The sequence below is a fragment of the Oscarella lobularis genome, chromosome 4 (genome assembly GCF_947507565.1).
Source record: "Oscarella lobularis chromosome 4, ooOscLobu1.1, whole genome shotgun sequence".
Classification (NCBI taxonomy): domain Eukaryota; kingdom Metazoa; phylum Porifera; class Homoscleromorpha; order Homosclerophorida; family Oscarellidae; genus Oscarella; species Oscarella lobularis.
This window is the reverse complement of record NC_089178.1, coordinates 1257268-1284056: the sequence shown is the minus strand read 5'-3', so window position 1 is coordinate 1284056 and position 26789 is coordinate 1257268. Positions and strand designations below refer to the sequence as shown.

General features: G+C 43.5%; 9 protein-coding genes across 11 annotated transcripts; 6 read left to right on the top strand and 3 right to left on the bottom strand.

Moving 5' to 3' along the window:
• Nucleotides 1-425: 425 nt before the first annotated feature.
• LOC136185597 (glucose-fructose oxidoreductase domain-containing protein 2-like) lies at nt 426-1880 on the bottom strand. The gene is made up of 4 exons (XM_065972768.1): nt 1832-1880; nt 1524-1783; nt 718-1466; nt 426-658 (listed from the first exon to the last, which is right to left on the bottom strand). Exons 1-4 carry the CDS (start codon nt 1837-1839, stop codon nt 461-463), a joined length of 1215 nt encoding a protein of 404 aa, XP_065828840.1. The 5' UTR covers nt 1840-1880; the 3' UTR covers nt 426-460.
• On the top strand, nt 1577-7801 carry LOC136185595 (myosin heavy chain, cardiac muscle isoform-like). Of its 2 annotated transcripts, none has more exons than XM_065972767.1 (13): nt 1577-2027; nt 2077-2156; nt 2213-2274; nt 2329-2408; nt 2467-2671; nt 2729-2859; nt 2915-3038; nt 3088-3205; nt 3263-3368; nt 3422-3665; nt 3718-3866; nt 3914-4416; nt 4468-7801. In XM_065972767.1, exons 1-13 carry the CDS (start codon nt 1959-1961, stop codon nt 7658-7660), a joined length of 5064 nt encoding a protein of 1687 aa, XP_065828839.1. In that variant the 5' UTR covers nt 1577-1958; the 3' UTR covers nt 7661-7801. The 2 variants fall into 2 exon arrangements, with proteins under 2 accessions (XP_065828839.1, XP_065828838.1); XM_065972766.1 differs by having other exon boundaries at nt 2204-2274.
• A 36-nt stretch (nt 7802-7837) lies between these two features.
• LOC136186087 (exocyst complex component 3-like) lies at nt 7838-11647 on the top strand. Its single transcript, XM_065973321.1, has 26 exons — nt 7838-7979; nt 8034-8090; nt 8149-8228; nt 8284-8316; nt 8377-8574; nt 8636-8717; nt 8773-8811; nt 8862-8971; nt 9021-9134; nt 9186-9285; nt 9335-9418; nt 9474-9547; nt 9595-9696; nt 9753-9912; nt 9967-10008; nt 10073-10124; nt 10180-10253; nt 10317-10370; nt 10428-10528; nt 10582-10653; nt 10714-10794; nt 10844-10915; nt 10976-11090; nt 11146-11220; nt 11270-11362; nt 11419-11647. The coding sequence occupies exons 1-26, from the start codon at nt 7911-7913 to the stop codon at nt 11536-11538; spliced, it is 2253 nt and encodes a 750-aa protein (XP_065829393.1). The 5' UTR covers nt 7838-7910; the 3' UTR covers nt 11539-11647.
• A 10-nt stretch (nt 11648-11657) lies between these two features.
• Nucleotides 11658-12591, top strand: LOC136186090 (mammalian ependymin-related protein 1-like). Its single transcript, XM_065973323.1, has 4 exons — nt 11658-11946; nt 12005-12077; nt 12130-12268; nt 12315-12591. Exons 1-4 carry the CDS (start codon nt 11729-11731, stop codon nt 12479-12481), a joined length of 597 nt encoding a protein of 198 aa, XP_065829395.1. The 5' UTR covers nt 11658-11728; the 3' UTR covers nt 12482-12591.
• A 34-nt stretch (nt 12592-12625) lies between these two features.
• LOC136186091 (ras-related protein Rap-1b-like) lies at nt 12626-13894 on the top strand. Of its 2 annotated transcripts, XM_065973325.1 has the most exons (7): nt 12626-12701; nt 12847-12910; nt 13012-13080; nt 13146-13202; nt 13256-13396; nt 13462-13602; nt 13656-13894. In XM_065973325.1, the coding sequence occupies exons 2-7, from the start codon at nt 12854-12856 to the stop codon at nt 13743-13745; spliced, it is 555 nt and encodes a 184-aa protein (XP_065829397.1). In that variant the 5' UTR covers nt 12626-12701; nt 12847-12853; the 3' UTR covers nt 13746-13894. The 2 variants fall into 2 exon arrangements, with proteins under 2 accessions (XP_065829397.1, XP_065829396.1); XM_065973324.1 differs by lacking the exon at nt 12626-12701 and having other exon boundaries at nt 12739-12910.
• LOC136186092 (BLOC-1-related complex subunit 6-like) lies at nt 13887-14588 on the bottom strand. Its single transcript, XM_065973326.1, has 5 exons — nt 14475-14588; nt 14315-14424; nt 14167-14250; nt 14042-14118; nt 13887-13990 (listed from the first exon to the last, which is right to left on the bottom strand). Exons 1-5 carry the CDS (start codon nt 14578-14580, stop codon nt 13942-13944), a joined length of 426 nt encoding a protein of 141 aa, XP_065829398.1. The 5' UTR covers nt 14581-14588; the 3' UTR covers nt 13887-13941.
• Nucleotides 14578-20718, top strand: LOC136186085 (intraflagellar transport protein 122 homolog). Its single transcript, XM_065973319.1, has 44 exons — nt 14578-14715; nt 14773-14839; nt 14896-14980; nt 15036-15114; nt 15163-15239; nt 15290-15356; nt 15414-15480; nt 15536-15609; nt 15666-15741; nt 15789-15881; nt 15934-16053; nt 16104-16180; nt 16237-16298; nt 16358-16416; nt 16463-16540; nt 16591-16659; nt 16730-16867; nt 16931-17137; nt 17200-17277; nt 17329-17406; nt 17458-17498; nt 17548-17620; nt 17672-17698; nt 17755-17808; nt 17878-17940; nt 17992-18045; nt 18093-18137; nt 18191-18285; nt 18341-18412; nt 18474-18558; nt 18614-18736; nt 18789-18855; nt 18916-18994; nt 19050-19108; nt 19161-19264; nt 19316-19416; nt 19466-19547; nt 19601-19684; nt 19746-19857; nt 19915-19957; nt 20014-20099; nt 20158-20231; nt 20287-20451; nt 20504-20718. Exons 1-44 carry the CDS (start codon nt 14657-14659, stop codon nt 20582-20584), a joined length of 3579 nt encoding a protein of 1192 aa, XP_065829391.1. The 5' UTR covers nt 14578-14656; the 3' UTR covers nt 20585-20718.
• LOC136186088 (non-structural maintenance of chromosomes element 3 homolog) lies at nt 20457-21924 on the bottom strand. Its single transcript, XM_065973322.1, has 10 exons — nt 21824-21924; nt 21692-21773; nt 21572-21635; nt 21440-21519; nt 21281-21381; nt 21123-21205; nt 21021-21063; nt 20903-20968; nt 20736-20856; nt 20457-20692 (listed from the first exon to the last, which is right to left on the bottom strand). Exons 1-10 carry the CDS (start codon nt 21907-21909, stop codon nt 20627-20629), a joined length of 792 nt encoding a protein of 263 aa, XP_065829394.1. The 5' UTR covers nt 21910-21924; the 3' UTR covers nt 20457-20626.
• Nucleotides 21877-26786, top strand: LOC136186086 (structural maintenance of chromosomes protein 5-like). The gene is made up of 30 exons (XM_065973320.1): nt 21877-22035; nt 22088-22149; nt 22202-22281; nt 22334-22386; nt 22441-22540; nt 22593-22655; nt 22710-22772; nt 22824-23027; nt 23090-23251; nt 23307-23378; nt 23425-23486; nt 23539-23614; nt 23665-23782; nt 23840-23994; nt 24042-24155; nt 24211-24305; nt 24373-24615; nt 24666-24732; nt 24797-24898; nt 24953-25020; nt 25069-25141; nt 25189-25362; nt 25413-25529; nt 25592-25696; nt 25757-25810; nt 25865-25926; nt 25994-26099; nt 26153-26329; nt 26382-26477; nt 26528-26786. Exons 1-30 carry the CDS (start codon nt 21908-21910, stop codon nt 26657-26659), a joined length of 3183 nt encoding a protein of 1060 aa, XP_065829392.1. The 5' UTR covers nt 21877-21907; the 3' UTR covers nt 26660-26786.
• Nucleotides 26787-26789: the final 3 nt, after the last annotated feature.

Here is a 26789-nt window from a genome sequence, read left to right as displayed (position 1 = left end):
CCCCGCTCCGGGCTTAACCGCCCCAATGAGCATAGGTCGCAGAGGGGGGCTTCGCCCCCCTGGAACCACCATGCTACGGGCGGTTAAGCCACAGTCGCGGGTGATCGTATATCGCCGGTTAGGTACAGAAAGAAAAAGAAAAAAAAGAAAAAAAAAAGAGAACGCTTCGTGATTCGAACCCCGACCCGTCACGTGCCCCGTGGTTTCTGCATTCGGTCCCCTCCCAGCACCCCCCCCCTGCCCGTTGAGCTATCGCGTCATCCCTGGAAACGCAGCGTTATCGCAGGACTTTATAATGCTAGACTGCAGCTATAGTGCGCTAGACTGGCGCTCAGAAACTGTCGTAACAATAGCCACTGCGCTTCGAAAAATCGTGCGCGCGCGCTAGACGCGTCGACAAGACAACCGTCGAAACGCCCGGAATGTTAACTAATTTGTATTTATTATTGTTTTCTGTTGTTTAGGATTGCATTGCCCTGTGTGCCATAGGCGATGCTCTCTCGGGTCTAGCAGCAGTCCAAAACGGATTCGCTTCAGCCGATTCTTCAGGCATCACAACTTGAGCCCACCTCTTTCGTTTACTCGACAAACGAATAGCATCAAGTACAGACTGTATGTACAAACCATCTTCAAACGTGGCGACAGATTGAACGAGAGACTAGAAGAGAAATCATCATCATCGTCATTATCTCGAAAGGCACATCATTCAAAGCATACCTGTTCCATACAATCAATCGTCAATCTGTCACTCGTACGATGAGAGAACGCGTCCTTCAACGCCTTCATACTCAATATCCATCCCTTAAGATACGGCAAAGCAATATCGCGACTAATTTCCGGATCATCGACATTGATTCCGCCGCAATCCCGTTCATCCTTGACAATGAGCCTCTCACGTCGTTCCTCATTCAATTGCCCGTACAACTCCGTATTTCGCACAACAAGTCGTCCCTTCGTTCCAACGACAAGCAATTCCATACAAAACCGACTATGCATGTGAGTATTGATTGTCACAGTGGCACACCCACCACCCGAACATCTCATTTGAAATGTGCAAAAATCGTCGCTGGTTATGGATCGATATCCGCCAATACTCGACGTCTCCTTCACAAACGTCTCCAAGAAACCGTTCACTTCCACGGCGCGCTGTCGCGTCACAAACGTCACGATATCGATCATCTGACAACCGCTCAAGCTCAGCGCCCCGCCCCCCATAGCTTCGTCACAAAGCCAATTGTATCCTTTCGAAGAAACGATGGGCGGATGATGGAGACGCACTTCGGTGACGAGAACGTCGCCGCAGTATCCTGTGCTGATCAAATCGCGCATTCGAAGGAAGGCGGGTAAAAAGCGCAAATTGCTGTCTAATGCCGATAGAAGCATGGGATAATAGCGCGCTGTTGTCACCATCTTTTCCACGTCAGATAGAGAGAGACTCGGCGGTTTTTCCACGATGACGTGCTTGCCTAGAACGTCGAACGATCGTTCGAAGAAGAATATTAGGTAAAATCGATTTCGCGTACCCGCTGAAAGTGCTTTGACTGATATTTCTGCGTGTAGGTAGGGTGGAGTGAGAATCATCACCAATTCGACGTCTGAGCGAATGAGAATGTCGCCCAGGGTAGACGTGTGAAATGGAACGTCGAATTCGTTTGCTAGAGTTCGCGCTTTCTCCAGCGTTATGCCCCACACGGCCGTCACTTCGAAGCCGATTTTTCGGCACAGGGGAATGCACTTGTGGCTTGCGAATCCCGTTCCAAACACTCCCAAACGCGGTAGACTCCTGCAAGAAACAGATCGAAGACGCTGAATGTCAGCAAACTCGTCGAACCTCGACATAGTTGGGCAAAGACGAGAAACAGCTACAAAATTATCCGGGACGCTTGCTCTTCTCCAGACCGTTGGCACATTGCGCATGCGTCTCTTCAAAAGTCTGCAAAGAACCGCAAAGAGCAAGTATGCAGCAAGATAGGCCGATATCGCTGCGCCTAGTCGATGCCCGACAATCGAAACCCTTGGTAGACTGGGTAAGACTTCCTTTGTGCTCGGAATCGGCTCACGAAATAGTGTTTTTAGGTCAATTCGTTCGGCGGCGAAGCGAAAACGCTTCGACAGCTCGCGTCGGGGCGCGAACTGATCCGAATCATCCAGTCGATGTAAGAAAGCATTAAAAAAAGGAGTCTATTTATCATAAGTGCTCAAGTGATTCCAGTCTGTCGACGACTTTTCCGCCAGAATCCGAAAACGTCGATTTCGTCTTCAAGTCACTTCAAAGTAAGGCGATCGACAATAGACGCGCGACGAACCGAGACGAATCGATCACTTTAGCACATCACGAAGGCGTCGACTTATCTTCCTTCCTGAATCTCGACGAAATCAAAAATCGAAACGACGAAGAAATCGCGAAAGTATAATAAAATATCACTTGATTTTAATTAATTAATTAATTAATTAATTATTCTTTAGCTGGTTCTTCTGCTGTTACTGTGGGCAACGGATAGCGAAAAAAACAAAGTTTTCGTGGATGATATGTTGAAAATGGACGAAGAGATCCAACACGGGCTCATGCAGCTGATTGTCGGCGGGAAAAGACAAATTCAAGATGGGTGTTTGGAAAGAGGAATTTTTCATCTACCCGACGTCAAAGTATATCAAGATGACATTGAACCAGGTACACTTACATTATAATCCTCATCTAATAAATTTTTATTTGCGGTATTGAAATTAGTTCAATTATTTACTGAATGTGTGACTCCTACTCCTGTTCGGAGAACTTTTGCTGCTACTCCTATGATGTCTCCTGCTCTGCACGGTTGGCTGGCGTCTCCTGCTTGCACTGGGGCATATCTTCGAGATGAAGTGAGTTTGAGTTGGTTTCAATAGCGAAAATTATTTTTTTTTCTTTTTGTTTTAGTCTCGCGTTAAGAAGCTCGAACGCGATGTAAAGCGTTTGAAACACGAAGTCGAAGTGAGGAACGAAGACATTGACGAGTTTAATAAACGATTAATGGAGAAAGAAGAAGAGTGCAGAGAAAAAAGTCAGTCATTCAAAAATGGCAAATACCTTTTTTCACTCTCTTTGTGAAGATCGCTTGTGCCGAGAACTCCAGAAGAAAGTCGACGAAATAAAACATCTCGAAGATCGATTGGAAGAACTAGAGCCATTAGAGCAGTCAACTAAATACATGGAAAAACATATTGAAAGGCAATTTCGTATTTAATTAATCTCGGCTAGAGCGAATATTAATTTTCATTCCACTAGGCTTCAGCTCGAGATTAGAAACATGGAAAAGTATAAGAATGAAGTGACTGAATACCGGGCGGAAGTTTCGGCACTGCAACGCGAAATAGCAAATAAAAAAGAAGAGGCATGAAAATGGATCAATATCCAAAAATAAAAATATTCATGATGTTTTTCTAGTATGATAACTACTGGCAAGGACAACTAGACGCTGTCAATCGCGAATTGTTGGACGCTCGATTGAAAAAGCAGAGAATGCAGGGTGAACTTAAGTCAACCAAAGAGCTGTTGGAACAGAAGATGAACGAGGCTGGGCAAGAGAAGGAAGCGTGGATTGCAGAAAGGCGACGACTCGTCGAAGACGTTCAGGCGAAAGAGGTTGAGCTGCATGGACTTCATCTTCAACTAGAAGCAAAACCTCAAGGTAATAAATACCGTAAGAAAAAATACACGTTCGTTTTAATTTTAAAATTCAGCGGGTGAGAGTTTGTCTCTCGTGATGTCGGACGTGTCAAAAATGATGAGATTGGAGGCAGAGAATGAGCAAATGCAGAAGGAATTGGAGGATCTGAAGGACGTCAAACAGCACTTTAGAAATGCTGACATCATAGCGTCAACACTCAAAGTGCGTACTTTCGGGTTTCAACCCGTTCCTCTTCAATGTTTCTTTAGGAGAAAGAGTCTGAGTATATTCGAGAAATTGGAGAATTGAATTACTCCTTGAAGACGGCCTCCCAAACCGTTGCGTCACTCGAACACGAAGTGGAACTGCTCAAGACGCAACGCCACGAAGCTCAAATTGCTTTGAAAAACGAAGAATACAACCATCGAATTACACTGGAGGCGGAGCAACTCAAAGGAAAAGAGGAGGCAGAAGCATTGCGAGAAAATCTTTCAAAGCTGGAAGAGAAGTGCGCAGAGTTGCGAGCTGAGTTGGCGTGCAACGAAGAAAGGTGGACGGCGGAACGAAGCGCTTTAGAAGTGACGAAGAGGTCGTTGGAAGAGAGCGTATCAACGCTAATGGTGAAGGAAGTTGAGATGAGGAGTGCAATTCAGCAGCAAGTTTGGGCGCTTGAGAGAGAAGAGGAGAACAGGAAGAGAATAGAGGAAGATTATTCGGCGAGAATAGAGAGAATTGAAGAGGAGAAGAAAGAATTGAAGAGCGAGATTGCCAGGTTAGTGGAAAGAGAGAATGAACTTTGATTTTTTTAATCCTCTTTGTTTAGTTTGAAAGGAAAGTACGACGAATGTTTGTCTCAGTTGAAGGCAGTTACGTCAGACAAGGAAGAAGCTTCTGCTCTCAATACTTCATTGGCAAATGAACGGGACGATCTTCAAGCGGCATTGGCACAAAAGGAAGAGAGTCTTGACGCTCTCGCCGAACAAACCGCTCTCTATAAACAGAATCTCGCCCAAAAGGAGTCGCTACTGGAATCAACGCAAGGCAACGTGCAGGAATTGACCGATGAACTGAACCACTTGATGAAAAAGATGAAGGAAGCAGACGAACAGATTCAGGAATTAAGAACGACGCTTGAAGAGGCAGGTCAGAGAGAGGCGGAAACTGAGAAGCAGACGAATCAGCTTTGCCACGAATTGGACAATATTGGCGCAGAATGTCGGGAGAAAGAAAGAACGCTGAAATTGGTTGCAAATACGCTTGGATGCGACGATATTGAGGCGAAATCGCTGCTGGGGAAGTTGTACGAGGATAAGGATCGATTGGACGACGTGCTGAAGTGCAGAAAGGCGGCTGACGAGAAGGTGCGAGAGTTGAGCGTCGAGGTCACTGGGTTCCAAGAACAGATAGAAGTGCTAGAGAAAGAATACGACGAATTGAAAGAGGAGAAGGAGAAACTGGCGAGCCAGTTTGAGGAAAAGGTCTCTAGTTTGGAAGCTGCTGTTTTGATGCGAGAAAATGAATTGGAGGCGGCGAAAACAGCTCGTGAAGCCCTGGAATCTCAATGGAACGACGAGAAATCTACGTGGAAAGCCGAAATGGACGAGCTGAGGTTGAATTTGGACGCTAAGAATGAAGAGATTGAGTCTCTCTTGGCCAATCAGAAAGAGAAAGAGACGATGATCAATCACTTGCACGAGAAACTCGACTCTTTGCAAATTGATCTTGCATTAAAGAAGGATGAGCTGAAAGCAAGCCAAGACGCTCACCAGGTCCATCTCTCAGATTGGACTGACGAGAAATCGTCACTGATTGACGAATGGGAGGCTAGAATTGAATCCCTCAAGTCAAGTCTTGATGCAAAAGAAGAAGAAGCTGAGTCTTTATCGCGCGACCTCAAGGCAAGCCAGGATGAATTGGAGGCGGCAAAAGCAGCTCATGAAGCCACAGCGTTGCAATGGAACGACGAGAAAGAAGAGCTGAAGTTGAATTTGGACGCTAAGAATGAAGAGATTGAGTCTCTCTTGGCCAGTCAGAAAGAGAAGGAGACGATGATCCACGAGAAACTCGACGCTTTGGAAATTGATCTTGCATCAAAGAAGGATGAACTGAAAGCAAGCCAAGACGCTCACCAGGTCTTTTTGTCAGAGTGGACTGACGAGAAATCATCGCTGATTGACGAATGGGAGGCTAGAATCGAATCACTCAAGTTGAATCTTGACGCAAAGAAAGAAGAAGCCGAGTCTCTATCTCGCGATCTCAAGACAAGCCAGGATGAATTGGAGACGGCCAAAGCAACTCACGAAGCCACAACATTGCAATGGAATGACGAGAAAGAAGAGCTGAAGTTGAACTTGGACGCTAAGAATGAAGAGATTGAGTCTCTCTTGGCCAGTCAGAAAGAGAAGGAGACGATGATTCACGAGAAATCATCGCTGATTGACGAATGGGAGGCTAGAATCGAATCACTCAAGTCGAATCTTGAGGCAAAGGAAGAAGAAGCCGAGTCTCTATCTCGCGATCTCAAGGCAAGCCAGGATGAATTAGAGACGGCCAAAGCAGCTCACGAAGCCGCAGCATTGCAATGGAACGACGAGAAAGAAGAGCTGAAGTTGAATTTGGACGCAAAGGATCGTGATCAGAAAGAGATGGAGACGCTGGTCAGCCAATTGGAATTAAAAGTCAGCGATTTGGAATCTAACCTTACGTCAAAAGACGATGAATTGAAAGCAAGTCAGACCGCGCGCGAGTCTCTCCTGTCAGAGTGGACCGACGAAAAATCGGCACTAGTCGGCGAATGGGAAACGAGAATTGAATCGCTCAAATCAAATCTTAATGAAAAAGAAGACGACTTCGAGGAAAAACTTCGACAATCAAAGGATGAAATTGCCGAGCTGAAGGCGAAATTGGAAGAGAATGACACGGAGAATTTGAAGGCAAGAAACGCTGAGCTTGCAAGTCGGTCAGAGAAACTGGCGGAAGTGGAAGAACTCGTCAAAAAGCAGGCCGATCACATTGCATCGTTCTCTGCTCGAAAAGCGTCGTATTGCGAGACGATCGATGCGCTGAAAAAGGCCGACGACGGGCACCAGGAGCGTTGCGAAAAGGCGGAAAAAGACGTCCAATCGATGCAGAAGGACTTGCAGAGTCTCAACAGACATCTAGAGAAGAGTTTGGAGTTGAATTCGCTACTCGAGGGTCGCGTCGCTGACGAAACGGAGAAGACGGTATTGCTGGAAAGAGAATTAGTCGAGTGTCGCGCCGCGGCGAACGAACGGCTCGAAGCCGCCGTGAGAAAGGAGCAGGAGCAGCACAGCAGAATTTCGATCGCTCTCGACGCCGAGAAATTCAAAGTGAAGAATCTCGAGGTCGAGTGCCGATCGCTTCAAGTTCAGCTCGACACCGCGTCGAGACAGCTGAGGCAATATAACAGGGACGGCGGCGTCGCGGAGACGACCGAAGCGTCGTTCGGAAGATTTTCACTCGCTCCGTCTTCTGATGAATTCAGAAGAGAAACGTTTACGTCTGGAAGAGCATCGTTGGCGGCGACGGTGACGGCAACGGCGGCGACGGGAGCTACTACTGACGACGACGTCGACAAAAATCTCGATAGGCGAATCCTGGAATTGCAGCGGAGAAACGCTCGTGCATTGCCGCATCTCCAGTCGTCGTATCCCATCGAGACGCAGACGTGCACTCAGCAAAACGTGTCTCAATTGACCGACGCTCAACAGCGGCCAAGTCGGACGGCAGGACTGAGGCAGCACACCGATCTCAATGCAACGAATCCACGCAGATCTACGTTTACGGTGGAGGACATGGCTCAACACGGTCCCGCCTCCTCGCAGGCTTCCGCCGCCGCCGGATCGACGTCGTTCAGCGTGCCGGTGAGCGACAAACGGATGGGCAAAATGCCGAAGCGACTGCAGGAAAGAATGGCGGCGAGTAAGGACAGGAAAAGGGAGGAGAGTGCCGCGAAAAGAAAGCCTCTTTCTTCTCTCGGAAATCCTACGAAATAGATTAGGCGATTTTTCCCCCTCTCTAAACGTTCGTTTGTTTATTGTCATTTCGTTGTTGGTAGATGGTTAGACAGTAGAAATTGACACAGTCGAACATTTTTTTGCACGCACTTAGTCGATAGTTTCTCTTTAGAAATATTTGTTTGCATATTTGGCGGGCTTTCTTCCGGGACTACGCAACGCATTCTTACTCCCGGACTCCCTTTGAAACTTCGCTGGTTGGGGCATCATTGCGAACTCCGCGAGCGCCATGGCACTTTCCATGAGCGAAGAGAACCTTTCCGAAGCGGCAGCGAAGCAAGTTGCTCGGAATTTCGGGGTCCGTTCGCAGCTCTACCCCTTCGTCGAATTTCACGACGTTCTTTTGCAATAGAAAGTAGAAGAACTGGAAAAAGTGGATCAATATCGACGTACAATCATAAGAAGAAACGTAGGAGACGACTTAGAATAGGAACACTCGATAAACCGCTTCTCATTCGACGAAAAAGGGCGGAATAGAAGCCCAGCTAAAGACATCAGTTCAAAGCCAGTTAGAAGACGTTAGAACAGGACTCGTAAAACTTGCCGGGTACAATCAACGAGACAAATAAATTTAAAAATTTTTCAGTGTGCGTTTTAATTAGTGCGACTCAAGAAATCCAGGAAGTTCGAGACAGGTGCAGACCACTCTTAATCTTCTTCCAAGGAAGTTTCTCTTTATTTCTCTGCCTGCGTAGCATGGCTGAAATTCATAGCCATAGCACTGTGGTCGACGATCTGAAGAACGACATCGGTATCATTCAGGACGTCAGTCGTCATCACAATCAATTGGAAGCGGCCTGCGACAATTTGAAACACATTGTTCGTGTCCCGGAAACCGTCGTCGAAACGGATGCTATGATAGATAACGGTCAAGTATTGGAGGCCCACAAGAGGTGAGAAAAAAGTGTAGAGACTATTAATTAATTAATCAATTAATTAATTAATTAATTTTAGGTTAATGGAACTCGAGACGACGAGAGATGATTTGCTTCTGCAACTTCATCGGACGACGTCGGAAAGAATCGACTCAAAACACGTGAGAATTATTTCTCTTTTTTATTTTTGTCTTGAATTATTGTTTCACGGAATAGCCAGTGAATCATTACTTTATTAATGTGATGGAGATATCCGTAAGAAAGAAGAGCCTATGTCTGTTTTTTTTTCTACGTGATTCTTTTAGGACAAGCTTGCTAATCACTTATGGTTTATATTGCAACGGGCTCTAAATGTCGTACAAAGCGATCCAACTCAGCTCGTGACAGCGCTGCGCGTTATCGAACGAGAGGAAAAGTAAAGCACGCAAAGAAAACGAAAAAGCTTCTTTTTCAATTGTTAAAAGGTCAGACAAAAAGGCTTTAGATAGAGAAAAACAGACGGGATTCCTGCCACCCGGACGACCGAAGCGATGGCGCAAAAAGTGTTTAGATACGCTGGAAAAAGCAACAGTCGAACGGTGATTAATATATACAGATAGATATATATGTACGATATGGCTTTTCTCTAGGTTTGAGAGTCAGCAACCGCAAACTGACGACACCATCTGGCTAGCTGTGTATTTAGAAAGAGTGAAACGAATTATTGTGGATGATTTGACCACTGTCAAGGTTTATATATATAATCTATATTATTTCTATTTAATCTTTTTCTTTTTAGAGGCTCTTCATTCCTTGTTTTCCACCGTCCTATGACATTTTTGATTTGTACGTCGATATGTACCACAGATGCCTTCAAAATTTGGTAAGCGGCAACTTCATTACTAAAAAAATCCTGAATTTTTTATTTGCTATATAAGCTTGAAGATGTTTCAAGTCAGCATAGAGAAGCGAACGAGATCATTCAGCTTCTTTCGTGGCTATCAACATACCCGTATCTGCTAATCAAATAAATTTATTTTTTACGATTTGTTTTCTCAGAGATTTCATGGCCAGTCAAGGCATCGACGTTGATGTAAAAGCCGAAACAGACCGATTCAAACCTCTCCTATCAAGTCACGTGATACAAGCACTCGAAAAAGAGTTGAGTCGCTTTTTTTCTCATTCCCTTTCCTCCCCCTTCACCGTCTTTCTCTCAGCTATACGGAAATGACTCGCAAGACGATGGCGGAGTACTCGGAGCGCATGATCGACGTGGAGCTTCAAGACTGGCAGCGAGACGTCAAACCGGATACAGACGTCGATCAGCATTATCACACGACCGTCGCCGTGCTTTTATTCCAAATGCTAGATCAGAACGTAAGAGGCACGCACGCACTGAGGGATTAATAATTTTTGCATTATTAATTAAAGTTGAGTGTTGCTGAGAGCGTTGGAGCGGAAGTGAAAAGAAAGGTGGGATAGGGTGCCTCCCCAAGCTAAGTCTCTTTTCCCTCTCATTGTGTGTGCACGCGTTCAGATAGTCGCTGTCTGTTTTGAAGTACTAGAATCATTTCAGACGACGTATAGGGGTGAGATAGGAGCAAATGGGAAGGGGAAGACGATTGTTTTCTATTCACACAATAGAGGAAGTTCTCTCTGTGAAAGCGTCCTATCTTCAAAGCGAGAGAAGAAAGCCGGAATTTTACTTCGAGTACATGGTACATATATATAAATAACTCTCGCTTTTTTTTCAATGTCCTTCTACGCGCTTCTGTGCGTAGATTGCTGTTGCGAATAACTGCTACTCGAGTACTCGATTTACCGAACAAATGAAGGCGCGCTTGCACCAAACGTTCCACGCTTTAATTCTCACTACTTTTGCCTTCGTTTAGTATCGCGTCGTCACTTCTGACTGCAGTGGGGACGAAGAAGCGAAGCTCGAGCGGCGTTTCAAAGACATCTCAGACGGCTTCACATCCATCGCTGAACTCACGTAAGAAGAACTCTTTTCCTCCCAATTGTCGCTGCGACTACCGGCTCATTTAGCTGTTCCGTTCTATTGGACGTCGTCTATATCGATCTAGAGAGTCATCTGTCTGAGCTATTCGGGAAAAAATGGTGAGCGGAAAGCCAGCAGACAGAGACGACGCTTCTATGCAGTGTTTTTTTTTTTCTTAGGCTTACTTCGAGCACTGTACTGGGCACCGTTGACGTAACAATGCAAGATTATGCTCAAGACTTCAAGCATCTCAAAACGGAGTATGTTAAGCCTGGGGTCTACCTTTGAGGAGTAGTTCTTGGTTTGTAGACTTTATCAGTTGATGATAAGCAAGGCTCAAAAGCGGCTGTTGGTTGAGTACATAAGAGCGATGTTGCAAAGGTGCGTTATAAGTCTCTCTCTCTCTCTCTTCGCCTTTGCTCTATATAGAAGTTCTTTCAGAAAAATGCGATTCAAATCGAAGGAAGAACGTAAACAGGCTGGAATTAAAATTAAGAAAGAAGCCCAACAAATCGCATCTATATTTCACCATCTTGATCCAAACTCTTCTCTTTCAGTCAGTCGGGCCTAAAACGACTTATTATTCGACTCGTAACACTATCTAAATCTAGGCTTGCTCTGTTCTTGAAATTTTGGCTGAAGTCATAGAAATTAAAGATACGAGTCTTCTGCCTTTGGAGTTGGAGGTACAAACATCACGCAAAGGCTTTTTCTACAGTATGTGCGTTGCCCTAGGGTCTGGCAAACAAGCATCCTGATATGCGACAAGAGCATGCCTTCTCTCTTTTGAGCCTTCGCGGTGATGTCAATAAATCTTCGGCGAAAGACGTCAGTAAAAAGTTTCAAAAAAATTATTTTGTTTAGGTTAGATTTTTTTGATGCAGATTATCGGTCAGACGAAATTGGCTAGCATCGAATCAGATGACGAAAAAGAATCATCCGCAAGCTTACACTTGGGCTATTTCAGTCAGGTTACAGTGCCATCAGGCTCGCTCTTTGGTTAAAAATAGTTGTGAATGTGTATTGACTCTGTACCTTAGAAAAATAGATAAAGCTGATGAGAACGAGGACAATTCACGATTGATTATTGATAATTCATTCGTAGGGAGCGCGCATGCCTCGTGTTGTGCACGTGCACTAACCAGTTAGCGTCTGTTCAGTCCAGTCCGCGTTCATTCCATTGTTCTCATCGACATGGCTGCCGTTTTTGCACTGATACTGACCGTCGCATCTGCTCACGTCTTCGTAGCGATGGCGGCGACGCCGTGCGACAGCCCGGCACAGTGGGAAGGCCACGCGTCGCGATACGACTACGACGCGAGCGAGCATATCATGCTTAACATGAGCTACGACGCGACGAACAAGCGTATGCACGTTCGCGAAGAGATCAACGCCGTACGTCCCGGCCGAGAGTAAATAATTACGCGATGACGTATTGATGATGACGCTTTCGATTACGTGTGAGCGCAGGTTCCACGAGATATGGGCAATCTACAGCAAGAACGTTGTTTATACATTGAATTTGGCCAGCATGACGTGCACGGTGATATTGGGACGCGAAGTTTGAATATACGAAGTCACGAGACGTTTTTCAGAAAACCACGCCCACGGCTCCTTTCCGGCTCATCGGAATACCCTCGAATGCGACGTTCGAAGGCGACTTTTTTATAGGGGCCGGTAGCAACAAACTCGAAGTGCAGGAATGGTCGGACAGAATTCTAGTTCCAACCCAACGTGAGCAAAAAAATTTCATGCACACACAAATTGTATTTATTTGTAGCCGAGACGTGGATTGGAACTTTCACCGTTCCGGACTGCATTCCCGTTAAGGAAGTCCTTCGAGGAAACGACGTCGATCATGCTGTTGTGACGTCATTCTATGACATCACTGCCGGTATCAGAAATGCAAGCATTTTTGACCCACCCCCACAATGCACAGGGGCTTAGGCAGTCGTTTACTGTTGTGCTGCGCTCTGCGCGACGTCATCGTTGTTTTTGTTGTTGCTTGTGAAGAGTTTTGTCTAAGAAAGAATGTTCTGCGCCAGCAGAAACTGTCACATGTGCTATTTTTAGCCCGTGCGCCGGCCACAGAAGCCGAGTCTGCGCATTAGGTGCGATTTTCGAAGGTGCCCCACCCAGCGTCGTTTTCGCTCAAATAGCCGACGAAGTAAGCCCGTACGCGTCATACGCAATCGATTCGCTGCGCGACACAGCGTCGAGAAAGCCGTCTAAGCCGTCGCCGAACTTTCGGGGACCCCTCTCGCGGAATTTGCGGAATTGGGCGTGCGATCGTCACTCTTTTCTCTCTCCAGACCGACGATGCGCGAATATAAACTTGTCGTTCTTGGATCGGGCGGCGTGGGAAAGTCAGCACTGGTAAGAAAACGCCGTTTTTCGTCGTCGCGAGTCTCGCGCACGTCTCGCCCTTTCGATTCCTTCTCCATATTCACGACCCTCTTTTTTTTTTTCTTTTCTAGACCGTCCAATTCGTTCAGGGAATTTTCGTCGAAAAATACGATCCGACAATCGAGGATTCCTATCGGAAGGTAACGCAGCCGCATCCGGGTTCGCGGTCGCCACATTGGATAATGCAATTAATTTATTCTTACAGCAAGTGGAAGTGGACGGCAATCAGTGCATGCTCGAAATCCTCGACACAGCTGGAACTGTACGTTGAATGAACACACACATATATATGTCACGTGATCGTTTTTTCTATAGGAACAATTTACTGCTATGCGGGATTTGTATATGAAGAATGGGCAGGGGTTTTTGCTTGTCTATTCGATCACATCCCAAGCGACGTTCAACGATTTGCAAGATCTTCATGAGCAGATATTGAGAGTGAAGGACAGTCCTGACGTAATAAAATCATATTTTTTTATTTTGGCAATAATGATAATGACGCGTTGGTGGGTGTGGTTCAGGTTCCCATGCTTTTGGTGGGAAATAAATGCGATTTGGAAGACGAACGCGTGGTCGGCAAAGACCAGGCACAGAATCTCGCCAGAACGTGGTCTTGCGGTTTCCTCGAAACGTCTGCAAAACAGAAAATTAACGTGAACGAGGTGAGTACCCAATACGCAATTATCCATTATTTATTTTGAATTTTTCTATTCAGATATTCTATGATCTTGTCCGACTCATCAATCGTAAGAGTCCAGAGAAGCCCAAGAAAAAGAAAAAGGGCGGAGGTTGTGCTATTTTGTGAGATCTCGTGCTGTCTGTCGTCCCTTTGGTGTCACGTCATTTTTGAGTTTTTCCGTGTTTTGCATATCTTTTTGGTGTGAGAAAACCTTGTTGACTGTCTCTACTTTAATACTTGAAGACCGGTAGCGTACTGGTGCAGACACAAAATTATGCAATGAGTATTATAATACAATCATCTAAAAAAAACGCGGTTCCCTTCATTTGCATGCTCTTTCTAGTACATCCAGTGTCTGCTTGATGTCTTGACTAATAGGATAAGATTATTATTATTATTATTATTATTATTAATATTAATACATTTGCTGCGCCAGTTTTTCAATAGGTTCCATTTTTGAAGCAATTCCTTCGCACTTTGCAATCAACGCATACATTGCCTAAACAATAAAGAGTAACAAAGTGATAGGGAGGGTGTACCTCTTCACTTTCATGCCGTGATCGACTGCCTGTCCCACTTCGTTTACTGATTGCTGATAGGCATCGATGCATTGGACGGCGACCGCAGACATCTGTTCAGGGAAAATGATCAATATAAATAGATAAGTTATTAAATTAATTCTCTTTTTAGATTACGTAATGAAGTGAATTTGTGAGATTTCCCAACATCAAATCCAAGCCGTCTGCAACTCTCTTCGCTTGCTGTTCCAAATCGGATAAAGCATTTCGATCCAATAGCGGAATTCCTGTCGCACGTGACCATGGTAAAAATGCGACTTGCCGCGGTTGAAGTGACCTTGCGAAGGAGGCGAAGCCTCTCCGATTTCGTCGTCTTCATTTTCGGCTGGAGGATTCTCGTCCAGATCGTCGTCGACGCGCTCGACGACGAGATCGTCGCTCATTGTCCGGGCGTTTCAAAGCCCCGTACCTTGCAACGCCAAGCCTGTAAACATTCGCACAGCCCTTTCTACATTTCAAATGCGAATTCAAGCGACGTGGTTTGTAAATGTGACCGATCGCGAGGAGCAAAAGACGCCGTAAGTTTGGAAGGGAGGCGAACCGCCCCATCGTCCGAGCGCCACGACTCTTTCCAGGATCTACAGCGTCGTATTCAACTGCGAAGGCACTCAAGTATACGTAGCAGCAGGCAATCGAGTCGTAGTAAGTAAAGTAGCCCAAGAAAGAGTGCAGCGTACGTTTACGGCACTTTCTCTTAGGTTTACGACGCAGGCGACGGTTCGCTCATTCAGACACTCAAAGGCCACAAGGACACCGTCTACTGTCTCGCCTGCTCGAAAGACGGTCGGTATACGTGCAAAAGACTCGAAAATCAATCGAATATCGCTTCTTCGTGCAGGAGAACGCTTCGCTTCGGGTGGAGCCGACAAATCAGTCATCATATGGACGAGTCAATTGGATGGCATATTGAAATATAGGTTAGAGTCGAATACGCATTGATAATTGATTACGAGTCGATTTTTTAGTCACAATGACTCCGTTCAGTCTCTCGCTTACAATCCCACGTCACAACTATTGGCTAGTTGCACGAATAATGATTTTGGTGTGTGACAGATAATGCGCGCTACATTGGCGTCATGCTTTTATCCTTAGGACTTTGGTCTCCGGAGCAAAAATCGGTTGTGAAACACAAAGTCTCTTCTCGAATCACGTGTTGTAGGTCCGTTGTCTCTTGTTTCAATTTTTTGGGGGCAAATTCTAGTTTTTTCATTTTTAGCTGGACAAACGATGGCCAATATTTGGCTTTAGGAATGTACAGCGGAACAATTAGCATTCGAAACAAAGTTGCCAGCCTAGTTGTGGACACCTTGTTTCTAATCTAAATTCACGGTTTCTCAGAACGGTGACGAAAAAGTTAAAATAGAACGACCCGCTGGCTGTCCCGTATGGTCCTTGAGCTGGTCTCCTCAAAAGTTCGAAAACAACAAGAGAAGAAAAAAAGCGCCTTTGTTCCAATTTCACTATTTAGAGAGGATTCGACGGAAATCTTAGCTGTCGCCGATTGGGGCCAAAAACTCTCCTTCTATCAACTCAACGGACGACAGGTAAAAAAGAGAAAAAGAAGGAATTTTCGATATAATCCTTCTTTTAGATAGGAAAAGACAAGAATCTCGGCTTTGATCCCTGTTGCTTATCCTACTTTCCGGGCGGAGACTATTTTCTCTTATCCGGTTCAGACAACCAGGTATAAGAGACACCCTTATTTTATTGAATCAATAAAGGTTATGTTATCTTAGATATCATTGTATAGCAAAGAAGGGGTTCGTCTCTGTTTGGTTGCCGAGTTGGATTCGTGGATTTGGACTTGTCATTCGTGGACGCCCAAACTCCATGGCAACGTCTTCCAATACTTCGTCGTGCGTCACACGACCCTAAACGACATTTATAGAAAAGTAATTTTTTTGAGGTTGCTGGTTGCCAAGACGGGAAACTCATGTGTTATCAATTAGCCGCAAACACGGTACACGGACTCTATAAGGATAGGTTAGCTTTCTTCCTATGATTTAGTGAGGGATTCAAGTATTAGGGGGAACCCTTAGATATGCCTATCGTGACAATATGACGGACGTTGTCGTTCAGCATCTCATCTCTTCAGATAAAAGCAATAGTTTTTTTTTAAAATCTATTTTGGTTATAATTCCACGGTTTTTTTTTCTATAGCGAAAATTCGGTGTCGGGAAATGATAAAGAAAATTGCCGTTTGCAAAGACCGATTGGCCGTATGTATATATGTATTTTTTTAATTTTTAATTGTTATTTACTAAGGTTCAACTTCCGGACAAGATAGTCATCTACGAGCTCATTGATCCAGACAGCGAAGAAAATATTCAATATCGCGTAAAGGCAAGTCTTTAATAAACAAATAAATAAATAAATAAAATAAATAATTATAGGATAAGATTCATCAAAAAATCGACTGCAATCTCCTCGTCGTCTGCAACAATCACATAGTCCTATGTCAGGTGACCTGATCTAATTAAAAATAGAAAAAACGTCGTTCTTCGTCTTAGAAGACTTTCTCTTTGTACACAGGAAAAACAGCTGCAGTGCTTATCATTCACAGGCGTCAAAGAAAGAGAATGGGATCTCGACTCCGTCATTCGCTACATCAAAGTCATTGGGGGTCCCCCGGGACGCGAAGGCTTACTTGTTGGCCTGCGAGACGGCCAGGTTCATTTATTCGTACTTCGCCTTCAAAAAATCCATATTCATAAAATCGCGTTCGCGCCCTAGATCCTTAATCTCTTCATAGACAATCCGTTTCCTATTGTTCTTCTGAAGCAACAGTCGTCGATTCGCTGTCTCGATCTCAGTGCGAGTCGTACGAAGCTTGCCGTCGTCGACGAGCACAATTCGTGCGTTGTTTTTGACGTCAACACGAAGGAAATTCTATTCCAAGAGCCCAATGCCAATAGCGTGGCGTGGAACACGCTCAATGAAGTAAAGCGGCTTTATTTATTTATTTATTTATTTTTGTTTATTTTCTTTTTTATTAATTAAAGAATATGCTTTGTTTTTCTGGAGAAGGATGCTTGAATATTAAAGCGAGCGATTTTCCCGTTCATCGACAGAAAATGCAGGTATAGCAATTCGTTATTTTAATTATCAATTTTGAAATTTTTTTTCATCAGGGTTTCGTAGTCGGTTTCAGTGGCTCGAAAATTTTTTGCCTTCAAAGCGTTTCGATGACGTCAGTTGACGTTCCTCAGGTCAGTTCATGACATCATCGCTACGAATAGAATCCGTCTAAATTTTAATAGTCCGCATCTATGTATCGATATTTGGAGAAAAGGATGTTTCTGTAAGAGTCGCGTTTTCCTACGAGCTCCTGGTCTTATTCTCCTCCCAAGGGACGCTTTTGACGTAGCGTGCTTGGGCGTGACGGAAGGGGATTGGAGGGCGCTTGCTATGGAAGCGCTTGAGGTAGCCGCTTTCAAATTATACTGCGTTTTCAAACTCGTCCTTTTTCTCTAGCATTTGGATCTTAAAACGGCTAGAAAGGTTTCGCGCGAATTTCTTTGTTTTTTTTTGTATTATCGCGACACTTCGTTTTCTAGGCGTTTATTCGCATTCGAGACATTCGCTATTTGGAGCTGATTCAGAGCATAGAAGTGCGTAGAATCCGTGCCTAGTTGATCACCCTAGCAGAGCCGTCCGCGTTTTTTAATTGATTAATTTAGGAGAGAAAAAAGCGAGGAGAAGGAAACGACGATTTGTATCTCGCTGACGTCTATGCCTATGAGGTAATTATCCAAAACAGGGCTCGCAAGACTGGGTCATAGATCGCTTCGTAGGGAAAACATCAGGACGCAGCTAGACTCTACAAAAAGGCCGGTTTTGCGGCAAAGGTAATCGGCATTTGGCGACGCGACTTTGTTCACATTTTTTTGACTAGGCTATGGATTTGTTTTCCGATTTGCGACAATTTGAATATGCTAAGGTATCTGTGTGGGGGCCTTTATTCTGTCACGTCATCATCTCTTCCCCCGGAAGGAATTTATGACGGGTTCCGATCAAACGGAAGTGAAGCAACTCATCAAGAAACAAGCGGAATGGTGCAACACAACAAACGATCCAAAAGCGGCAAGGTAGAGAGAAAAGAAATCGTCTTTTTTTTCTGAAATTTTCACATTCTCGTTCCAGTGACATGTTTATGACGGCGGGAGATTACAAGAGTGCCATCGAGATTATAGGAGGAAACGGCTGGATGGAAAAGCGAGTCTCTTGTATCCACGCGAAAACACTCAATTAATTAATAGTTTATCTTAATTAAAAGATTGATGGAAGTGGCTCGAAGTCTCAGTAGGGCCCAGTCGGAAGAATTGAATCTTTGTGCGCATTATTTCAAGCAAAACGGCCACGTAAGTGTACCTTTTTTAGTCAATATACTGCGTATAAATGCAAATGTATATATAGCATTCGTATGCTGCGGATATCTACACGAGACTCAACGATAACAAGGCTTTGGTTGAGTTGCACGTCGATTCGCATCATTGGGACGAGGCGTTTGGATTGGCTGAAGATCACCCGGAATTCACGGTCAGCCAGTCGTCGTTGTTTTAGTATTTATTGCTCTATTTTTTTTTCTTAGGATTCCGTTTATATGCCTTATGCCACTTGGCTCGCTGAAAACGATCGATTTGACGAAGCGCAAAAAGGTATGTCTAGACGTTAGCGTTATCGTTTTGTTTTGAATGCACTTGTCGTCTTCCGTGCAGCGTTTCATCGTGCCGGAAGAAGCGACGAAGCGGGAAAAGTTCTCGAGCAATTGCTGGAGAACGCGCTCAACGAAAACAGGTACTTTATACCACGCTAGTTCGTATTCTTTTTGAGCCAATAGCGACGTTTGTAGATTCACCGATGCTAGTTACTACTATTGGCTTCTCGCTAAGCAGAGTCTAGACGACACTAGTAAAGAGAAACATCGAAAAACGACGGCACAGATTAATTTTTTTAAATTAAGTCTCCGACGAAAAAACGTCTGAAGAAAGCAGAATTGCGAAATTCGACGAGTACTACGTCAAAGCCGAGATGTACTACATGTACCAAGCGATTCAAAAATACACGGTTAGTAAGAGTCTCGTTGTCAATCGCGGCGTCTCTGCCACTTTTGAATAGGACGAACCGTTCACTTCGCACATGCCCGAAGTGTTGTTTCACACTGCTCGCTATCTACTCAATTTGCTCTCCAAATCGTGCCCGCCTGGCATATCTAGAGTGTAAGGGAAAGGGAAGCGCGATTAGAAGAGTCTAGATCAAGTATTCTAGAAAAACGCTGTACACGCTGGCGAAACAGAGCCAGCATCTGGGTGCTTACAAACTGGCTAGACACGCGTATGATCGACTCCAAGTAAAGGCTATTCTACGCAGGAAATATCGTAGTGACGTAGGGCGCATATTTAGAGCTTGCAGGTTCCTTTCGCTTTTCAAGAAACCGTTGATCTCGGCTCCATAACGATTCGATCAAAACCTTTTCACGACAAAGAGGTAAGAAGTATAAAAATTTCTCCGTCGCTCGTCCGCCAAATCCTAATAATATATATATAAGGAATTGCTGCCAGTCTGTTATCGTTGTTCCACAACGAATCCTCTCTTGAACAGTTTAGGAAATAGATGCATCAATTGCCAGCAGCCCTTTGTTTATTCCTTTTATTCTTTCGGTACGCTTAGCGTGTTTATTTTTTTCTAATTCTCGCGCTACTTTTTTTCTATTTCAGAAGTGCTTCCGTTAGTCCACTTTGTCCTCGAAGACGGAATAAGGTGTGTATGCGAGGGGGAAAACGACTCAATAAATTAGCGCTGTTTTCTTTCTTTAGCGACGCAGAAGCGGTCGAATTCATCTGCAAAGAGACAGACGCGTCGACGACAGAGCGAGACCAGTGGAAAGAATCGGCATCTGGCAGTACGCACGCACGCAATTCGGCACGCTTCTAAAAAAAAGCCATTTTCTCTTTCCCCAGACGTCCAGTCCCTTCGTCTAACAGACGAACCGGAACGAGAAAATCTCTTCACAGCTCAACTATTGAATTTCGAAGTAAGAGCCAGACCAAAACACGAGAATTGAATTATTATTTGTTTTTCGTGTGCAGCACGGGAGCACGGAATATAGACCGGTTGTCGCAAATCGCGCCATGCTTCTATCGATGCACGAAAACGAGGTCGTCGTCCAAAAATGGCCTCCGCCCAAATGCTGGACGTTCTATAAGAACATCATGTCGGACGTGACAGTCGCGTTGGACACGAATTCGCAAAAAGTGCGTAAAATCAACATTTTTTTATTCGAACACTATTTTTTTCTTTCTATAGTTATTTCTAGCCGAAGATTACGATCTGCTCGTCCTTCAAAGCAAATTGCCCTTTACACATAGCAGTACACAATTAGGTTGAGATTGAGAAACGAACGCTGCAACATTATTTAGCCACGTGACGTCAGTGCGTGCCGTTTTCTTGAATTTCGTACTGACTTTTCCACTGATCAACGTCACCTCCATATTCCTATTAATACATGAGGATTATTTTAATTGTCCCCCCCCGTTACCTGAGCAACGAAATTAAGTATTGTGTCCGGTTTGAATTCTAAATCAGCCCTGGCTCCCCATGTGAAGAAAAGTGAAACGTCGCCGCTATCAGGATGTTTTTCCTTGTAACAGTTCAAGTAGCTATAAATAAAATTATTAAAAATTTTTAAGTTTGAAATGAACGTACAGCTGTTTGACGAAAGTAGATTCGATTAGTTTCTCTGGTTTGGCGCCAAACACTGGGTGACGTTGTCTTGACAACCAAGAAATTCGGTATTGGATTTGAATTCGCGAAGTTAACTCACGATTTTTCGACTCCCAGTCGTCGAAGAACGTACCACAATTGATCTTAGAAGATATGACAAAAAAGAAATAATTATCTATAAGTAAATTTTATCTGTATCTACCTTCTGTGATTTTTTTATTTTTCGTATAGATGAGAGTGAGTACGACGAAGAGGAGAGCTCGATGACAACTGTCTTCTAGAGGACTACACAGAGAAAAATGGTTCAATTATAATAATTAATTAAATTTAATAAATTAATGTATGGGGAACCAATTTTACGTTGGAATTATCTCCTTTCTTTGATCGGGATCCAAATTGTTGATGAGGACAAAAAACTTGCTACTTCGAGTTGACAATTCCTCGACACGAATTCCAAACATCTGATGAAATTTTAATTATTAAAGTATTGAATTTATTTTTTTGGGGGAGGGGGGAAACCTTTTTTAATTTTCGCTTAGCTGGCTTCAAAATGTCTCCCAATTGAACTCGAGAATCGCCGAGAGTTGCCGTGATCAAATCTACGCGGCGAAACAATCTAGGTAATTAAATTCATTAATTAATTAATCTAACCCGTTCTTCTAATTGGCATTTTGCGGTCGCCGATCATTAGAAAGTATCGAATCATTTCTGAAATCTGTGCACCCGCCGTGAAATGAAAGAGCAATTTTTTAATTCGCATTGTTTTTTTGCCTTTCGACTTCTTTCGAGGTCATCGTCGCCTGGCTGACGCTTTTTCGCTCGGCCCGAGTGTGTAACATCGTCCTCCAAATGTCTATTACAAAGAAACTGTTTACGCAGTCACCGTACTCTCAATATCGTTGCCTTCTTCGCGAAGACATCGGCGAAGCGAGCGCTTTCTTGTCCGGGAGCTTCGAATTATGCGCTTGCGTGTTCGGTTCTCGCGCCATGGCGAAGCGCTTGTTGCAAGGCGTGCTGCCAAGACCATCAAAAAAGCATCGAGCGGCAGCGGCGGCGGCGCTGGAAGCCGATTTCGTGAAAGGATCGATCGTCCGACTCAAACTGAAGGCGTTCGTGTAAGCGATCGCTTCATTCGACGTCTATTTCTCGACGTTCTACGTTCTATAGCACTTACGACGACTGCGAGTTTCGTCCCGGTCCGAAGCTGAACGTCGTGATCGGTCCTAATGGTAAAAAACGCGGAAAATAGAAAAAATTGATAATGCGCATGCGTAATTGAAGGAACGGGAAAGTCGTCGTTCGTGTGCGCAGCTTGCCTCGCATTGGGCGGTGCGACGAATTTACTGGGAAGAGCGAAGCAAGTAAAAACTTCCTAATTTAATTAATTTTCCTCGTTTCAAATTATAACGTCAGGTGGGGGATTACGTCAAACACGGCTACAGGGAAGGGCTCATCGAAATCGAATTGTAAAGATATAAAATTATGATATGATTCAAAAAGTTGATATTTATTTTGCAAAGGTTTCATTGCGATAGAAACGTAGTGATACAAAGAAAACTGACACGAGACAGCAATTCGTCACGTTGGACGATCAACGGACGAGAAGCAACAGCAAAAGAAGTACATAGACTAAATAATTAATAAATCAATAAGGATTAAATATACACCTCAGGTTAGCAACCAAGTCAGTTCTATGAATATTCAGCTATCGAATCTGTGTCAATTTTTACCTCAAGTATAGAAGGAAGATTTTATTGGAATTTTTCATCTTTTTTTTTTGATTTATTAGGACAAAGTCGTTGAATTTGCTAAAATGAATCCCTTTGAACTTTTTCGCGCGACCGTGAAAGCGGTTCGTTTTTCGTATCCGTGACGACCAAAAATTATTTACTTATTCTTTTAGTTGAATTTTGAGATTGGACACGAGGAATTGATTCAACGTCAGAAACAACTTCACAATATGGAAGAGGGAGGCAAAGAAATGAAAGCGAAACAAGAACAATTGACACAACAGCAGGAATTACATCGAGGCGACGTGGAAAGATTCAAGGAGAGAAGACGACAAATCATCAATCTCGAAAAACTCAAAATGAAACGCGCCTACGTGGTAATTAATTAATAGAATAAAATATAATAAATAAATAATATATTCTGTGTCACGTGGTCTAGTATTACAATAGTCTTCGTGATGTGCACACGGCTGCAAAGGAACGTCTCTCCGTTGCTATGAGGCAATTGAAACAAGCCAAAGATAGATCCGGGCCAATTCAACGAAAAATCACTGAAGCAAATGAGAATATTGATGCACACAAAATGTCTACTAGAGATTTGGTAATCATCTGTGTAGCTATATGAGGATATGTATCATGTAGCAATCCTTGTATAGTCTCACAAAGTCACAAAGGGTAGACAGGACGTATCCGGGAAATTGAGCACTTTAGAATCTCTAGAACATGAAGTAATAAAATTAAGTAATAAATTTAATTTAATAATGTTGAATTCAGCTCGAAGAGCCCAAACAAACTTATGAGGATGCTCGTATCAAAGAGAAGAAGCGTATGGGAGAGTGAGTTCATATCATATAACGTCTTTATTATCTATTTATTTTTATGTGTCAGTATCCGACACCTTGAGAGGGAAATACGGGCTCTCAAAGACAAACTAGAAGCTCTTCCGCCTTCCGAAGACGTCAGCGTAAGAAAAAAAACTAAAATCCCGGATATTGTATTACAATAATTTTTTAGTCACAAGCTGATGAACTTGCGCGTAAAATTTCAAAGTGCAGCCGGGATATTAACAGAGTGTCAACCGATAGGACCCGTATACGTCAGGAAAGCGATGATCTGAAAGCTCAATTAAGAGGTAAGAAACCTGCATGACGTCATCATTTATATTAATTCCTATTTGTTTATTTATAAGGGTATTCTGAGGAATTGAGACGGCTTGAAGACTTGAAACAGCGTCGCGATCAAATCCTTCAAAGAATGTCCCCGGATGCTTACAAAGCTGTTCAATGGCTTCGTGCCAATCAGGGAATGTTTAGAGAGCCCGTATTAGAGCCAATTGTCTTGCTGGTATAAATAGAATATTATTTATTTATTTATTATTAATTATTTTTTAGATTGATATGAAAGACAAGTCGATGGCCAAATATTTGGAGGCGATGGTGGGCCGTAACGATTTTGCCGCTTTTGTCTGTCAAAACAGCGATGATCTTCGAACATTAATGCAAGAGGTATCGCATTAATTAATTAATTATGACGTCAAATGATGACGTCACTGTATTCTAGACGAAAGTGAAACGGAATTTAAGAGTCAACATTGTGCAGCCGCCAAATAAGGAATTGTCCTCTTTCAAGCCACGCTATTCCATTGACGATCTCAAGTGAGTTATAAATAAATATTTATTTATTTATTTATTTATTTATCCCTCTCTCTCTCTCTCTCTCTAGACGGGGATTTGGATTTCAGCGATTTGTGAAGGACACGTTTGATGCCCCGGATCCAATTCTGCGTTTTCTCTGCGAGAATAATCGAATTCATGACGTTCCAATTGGAGACGAGACGACGCAGAGAAACTTATCCCAGGCCATCAATAATTCCGGCGTTTCTCTCTTTTTCACGCCGACGTCGCGAGTTCAAGTCAAAACGTCGCGATACGGCGGCGGAAATTCGTCGAGCGTCAGCGGAATCACGTGAGTAGAAGAGTGGAAAAAGAGTTTTCTTTTATATCCGAACTCTGAAGCGATAAACACATTCTTAATACTCACATTGACGCGCAGAAGCAATCCGAATTGCAGAGAAATATGAGAGTACACCTCTATATAGAAATAGTTATTCATTATTATTATTATTATTATTTATCTCGTTTCCAAGACGATCCAAGACAGGTTGAGGGATTTAGTCGAAAGAGACGGAAGGTTTCAGGAACAGGAGAGGGAGTTGCGTAGAGAGGAAAATAAACTGAAAGAAGAACGGGTTATTTTTAATTAATAAATAATTTATAAAAATTAAATAAATAAGTTTATCTAGAGACTCTTGCTTGAGAGAAGAAACGCCGCCAGTAAAATCGAAAAAGATATCAACTCGAGAAAATTAAAGTCGGAGAAAAATTTTTAAAAAACATTTTTTTCTGAATGCCTGTATAGTGTAGAGAGATACGAGGCAAAGAAAATCGATCTTGCGCAGGAAGAGGAAAAAATGGAGAGAAATATAAAAAAAGTGAGTATTTTTTCATCAAAAAATCAATAATCAATGAATGATTTCAGGTGCACCGAAGTCGCGTTTCGGCTTTGAGACATCTTCACGCGTTGACGCAGGGTTTACAAACGGCGGTGGAGAGCAAAATCGCCGAAGGCTTACATCAAATCGAAGCAGTCGCGGCTCTAGAAAAACTCAAAGAAGAATACCAGGACACCGGCCAACTATTGGAATCCTTGCAGGTAATTAATTAATTAGGAATACAATACTGTTTTTCTTCCCGGCTTCTCAGGAAGAGGCCACTGAAGCGAAATTGAACGTGGAACGAACGAAATCGGAAGCAAAAGCAGCTCTCGCCGCTGCGAGGAAATTGTGCGGTAGCCAGGACATAAGCGATGATTTACAACAGGTATACATACATGGATATGTACATACATATCCACGCATGACGTCACACTCCTCTTGATACAGTCGTTTCAACTTCTTCCTGACTCGCTTCCCGAAATTGATTCGATGATCGCCCAGGCGTCGGCCTCTGTTGATTGTATGCAACAGTGTAGCGGTATGGATCAAGGGGTAGGGGCGAAGAGCGTTTTAGAGAGGAAGGGGGGTCAGAGCGCTCTCTGGTCTACGTAGATAGTCGCTGAGTTCGAAAAACGCGAGGAAGAGATTGAATTGCTAGAAATTCGGGTAAATAAATAAATAAATATATTTATTTATTTGTTTTTAGGAATCCTTGTTTAGGTTTTGCAGCTGAACGAGACGTTGGTTGAGGAAAAACGGAACATTGAAGTTCAGAAGGCAAGGTAAGCGATTGTTTGTTTTTTTTGGGGAAGTCTGTTTACTCGCGTGGCGTCTTTTATTATTAATTAGTTGGCTTGGGCCCCTCAAAGAGAAAACCGCCCAAATTGGACAGCGATTTAGTCAGTTTTTCGAGAAAATGGGCTGCGCTGGGGAAGTCCTATTGGAAGAAAACGAAGTAGAGTCTCTTTCCTTCTTTCTAAAATCAAACACACGTCGTTTTGGTGTTAGGATTTCGCAAAATATAGCATGCAGTTGAAGGTGAAGTTCAGAAAGACGGAAGAACTTCAACTTCTCACAGCCCAGCATCAAAGCGGAGGAGAACGCAGCGTTTCGACGATGCTCTATCTCATGGCACTCCAAGGAGACTCCGTTTGCCCTTTTCGCGTCGTTGACGAAATCAATCAAGTATAATCATTATTTATTAATTAATTAATTAATTAATTAATATGGCCTATAGGGCATGGATCCCACGAACGAACGTCGCGTTTTTGACTTAGTTGTTGACACTGTCAGTTCGGCGGGAACGTCTCAGTATTTCTTGATTACTCCCAAGGTAATTAATTAATTAATTAATTAATTAATTTAATTAATAGAAATATTTAGCTTTTACCTGATCTTCGTTTTACCGATGATACGACGGTTTTGTGCGTTTATAATGGCCCGTTTATGCTGCCACATACGAAGTGGAATGCTGATGCCGTTGTTGAGCAGGCAAAAAAAATGGTTTCGGAATAGAAACGATACTAAGCTTTTAGTCTAATCATAGATGTCTAATAAGGACCCCCAGAGATCTGTAGTTCTGAGCACGTGTTCTGAGTGTAGTTCTGTTTGTCTTGCGTTCACTAAAGTGCGTTATAACTTATTA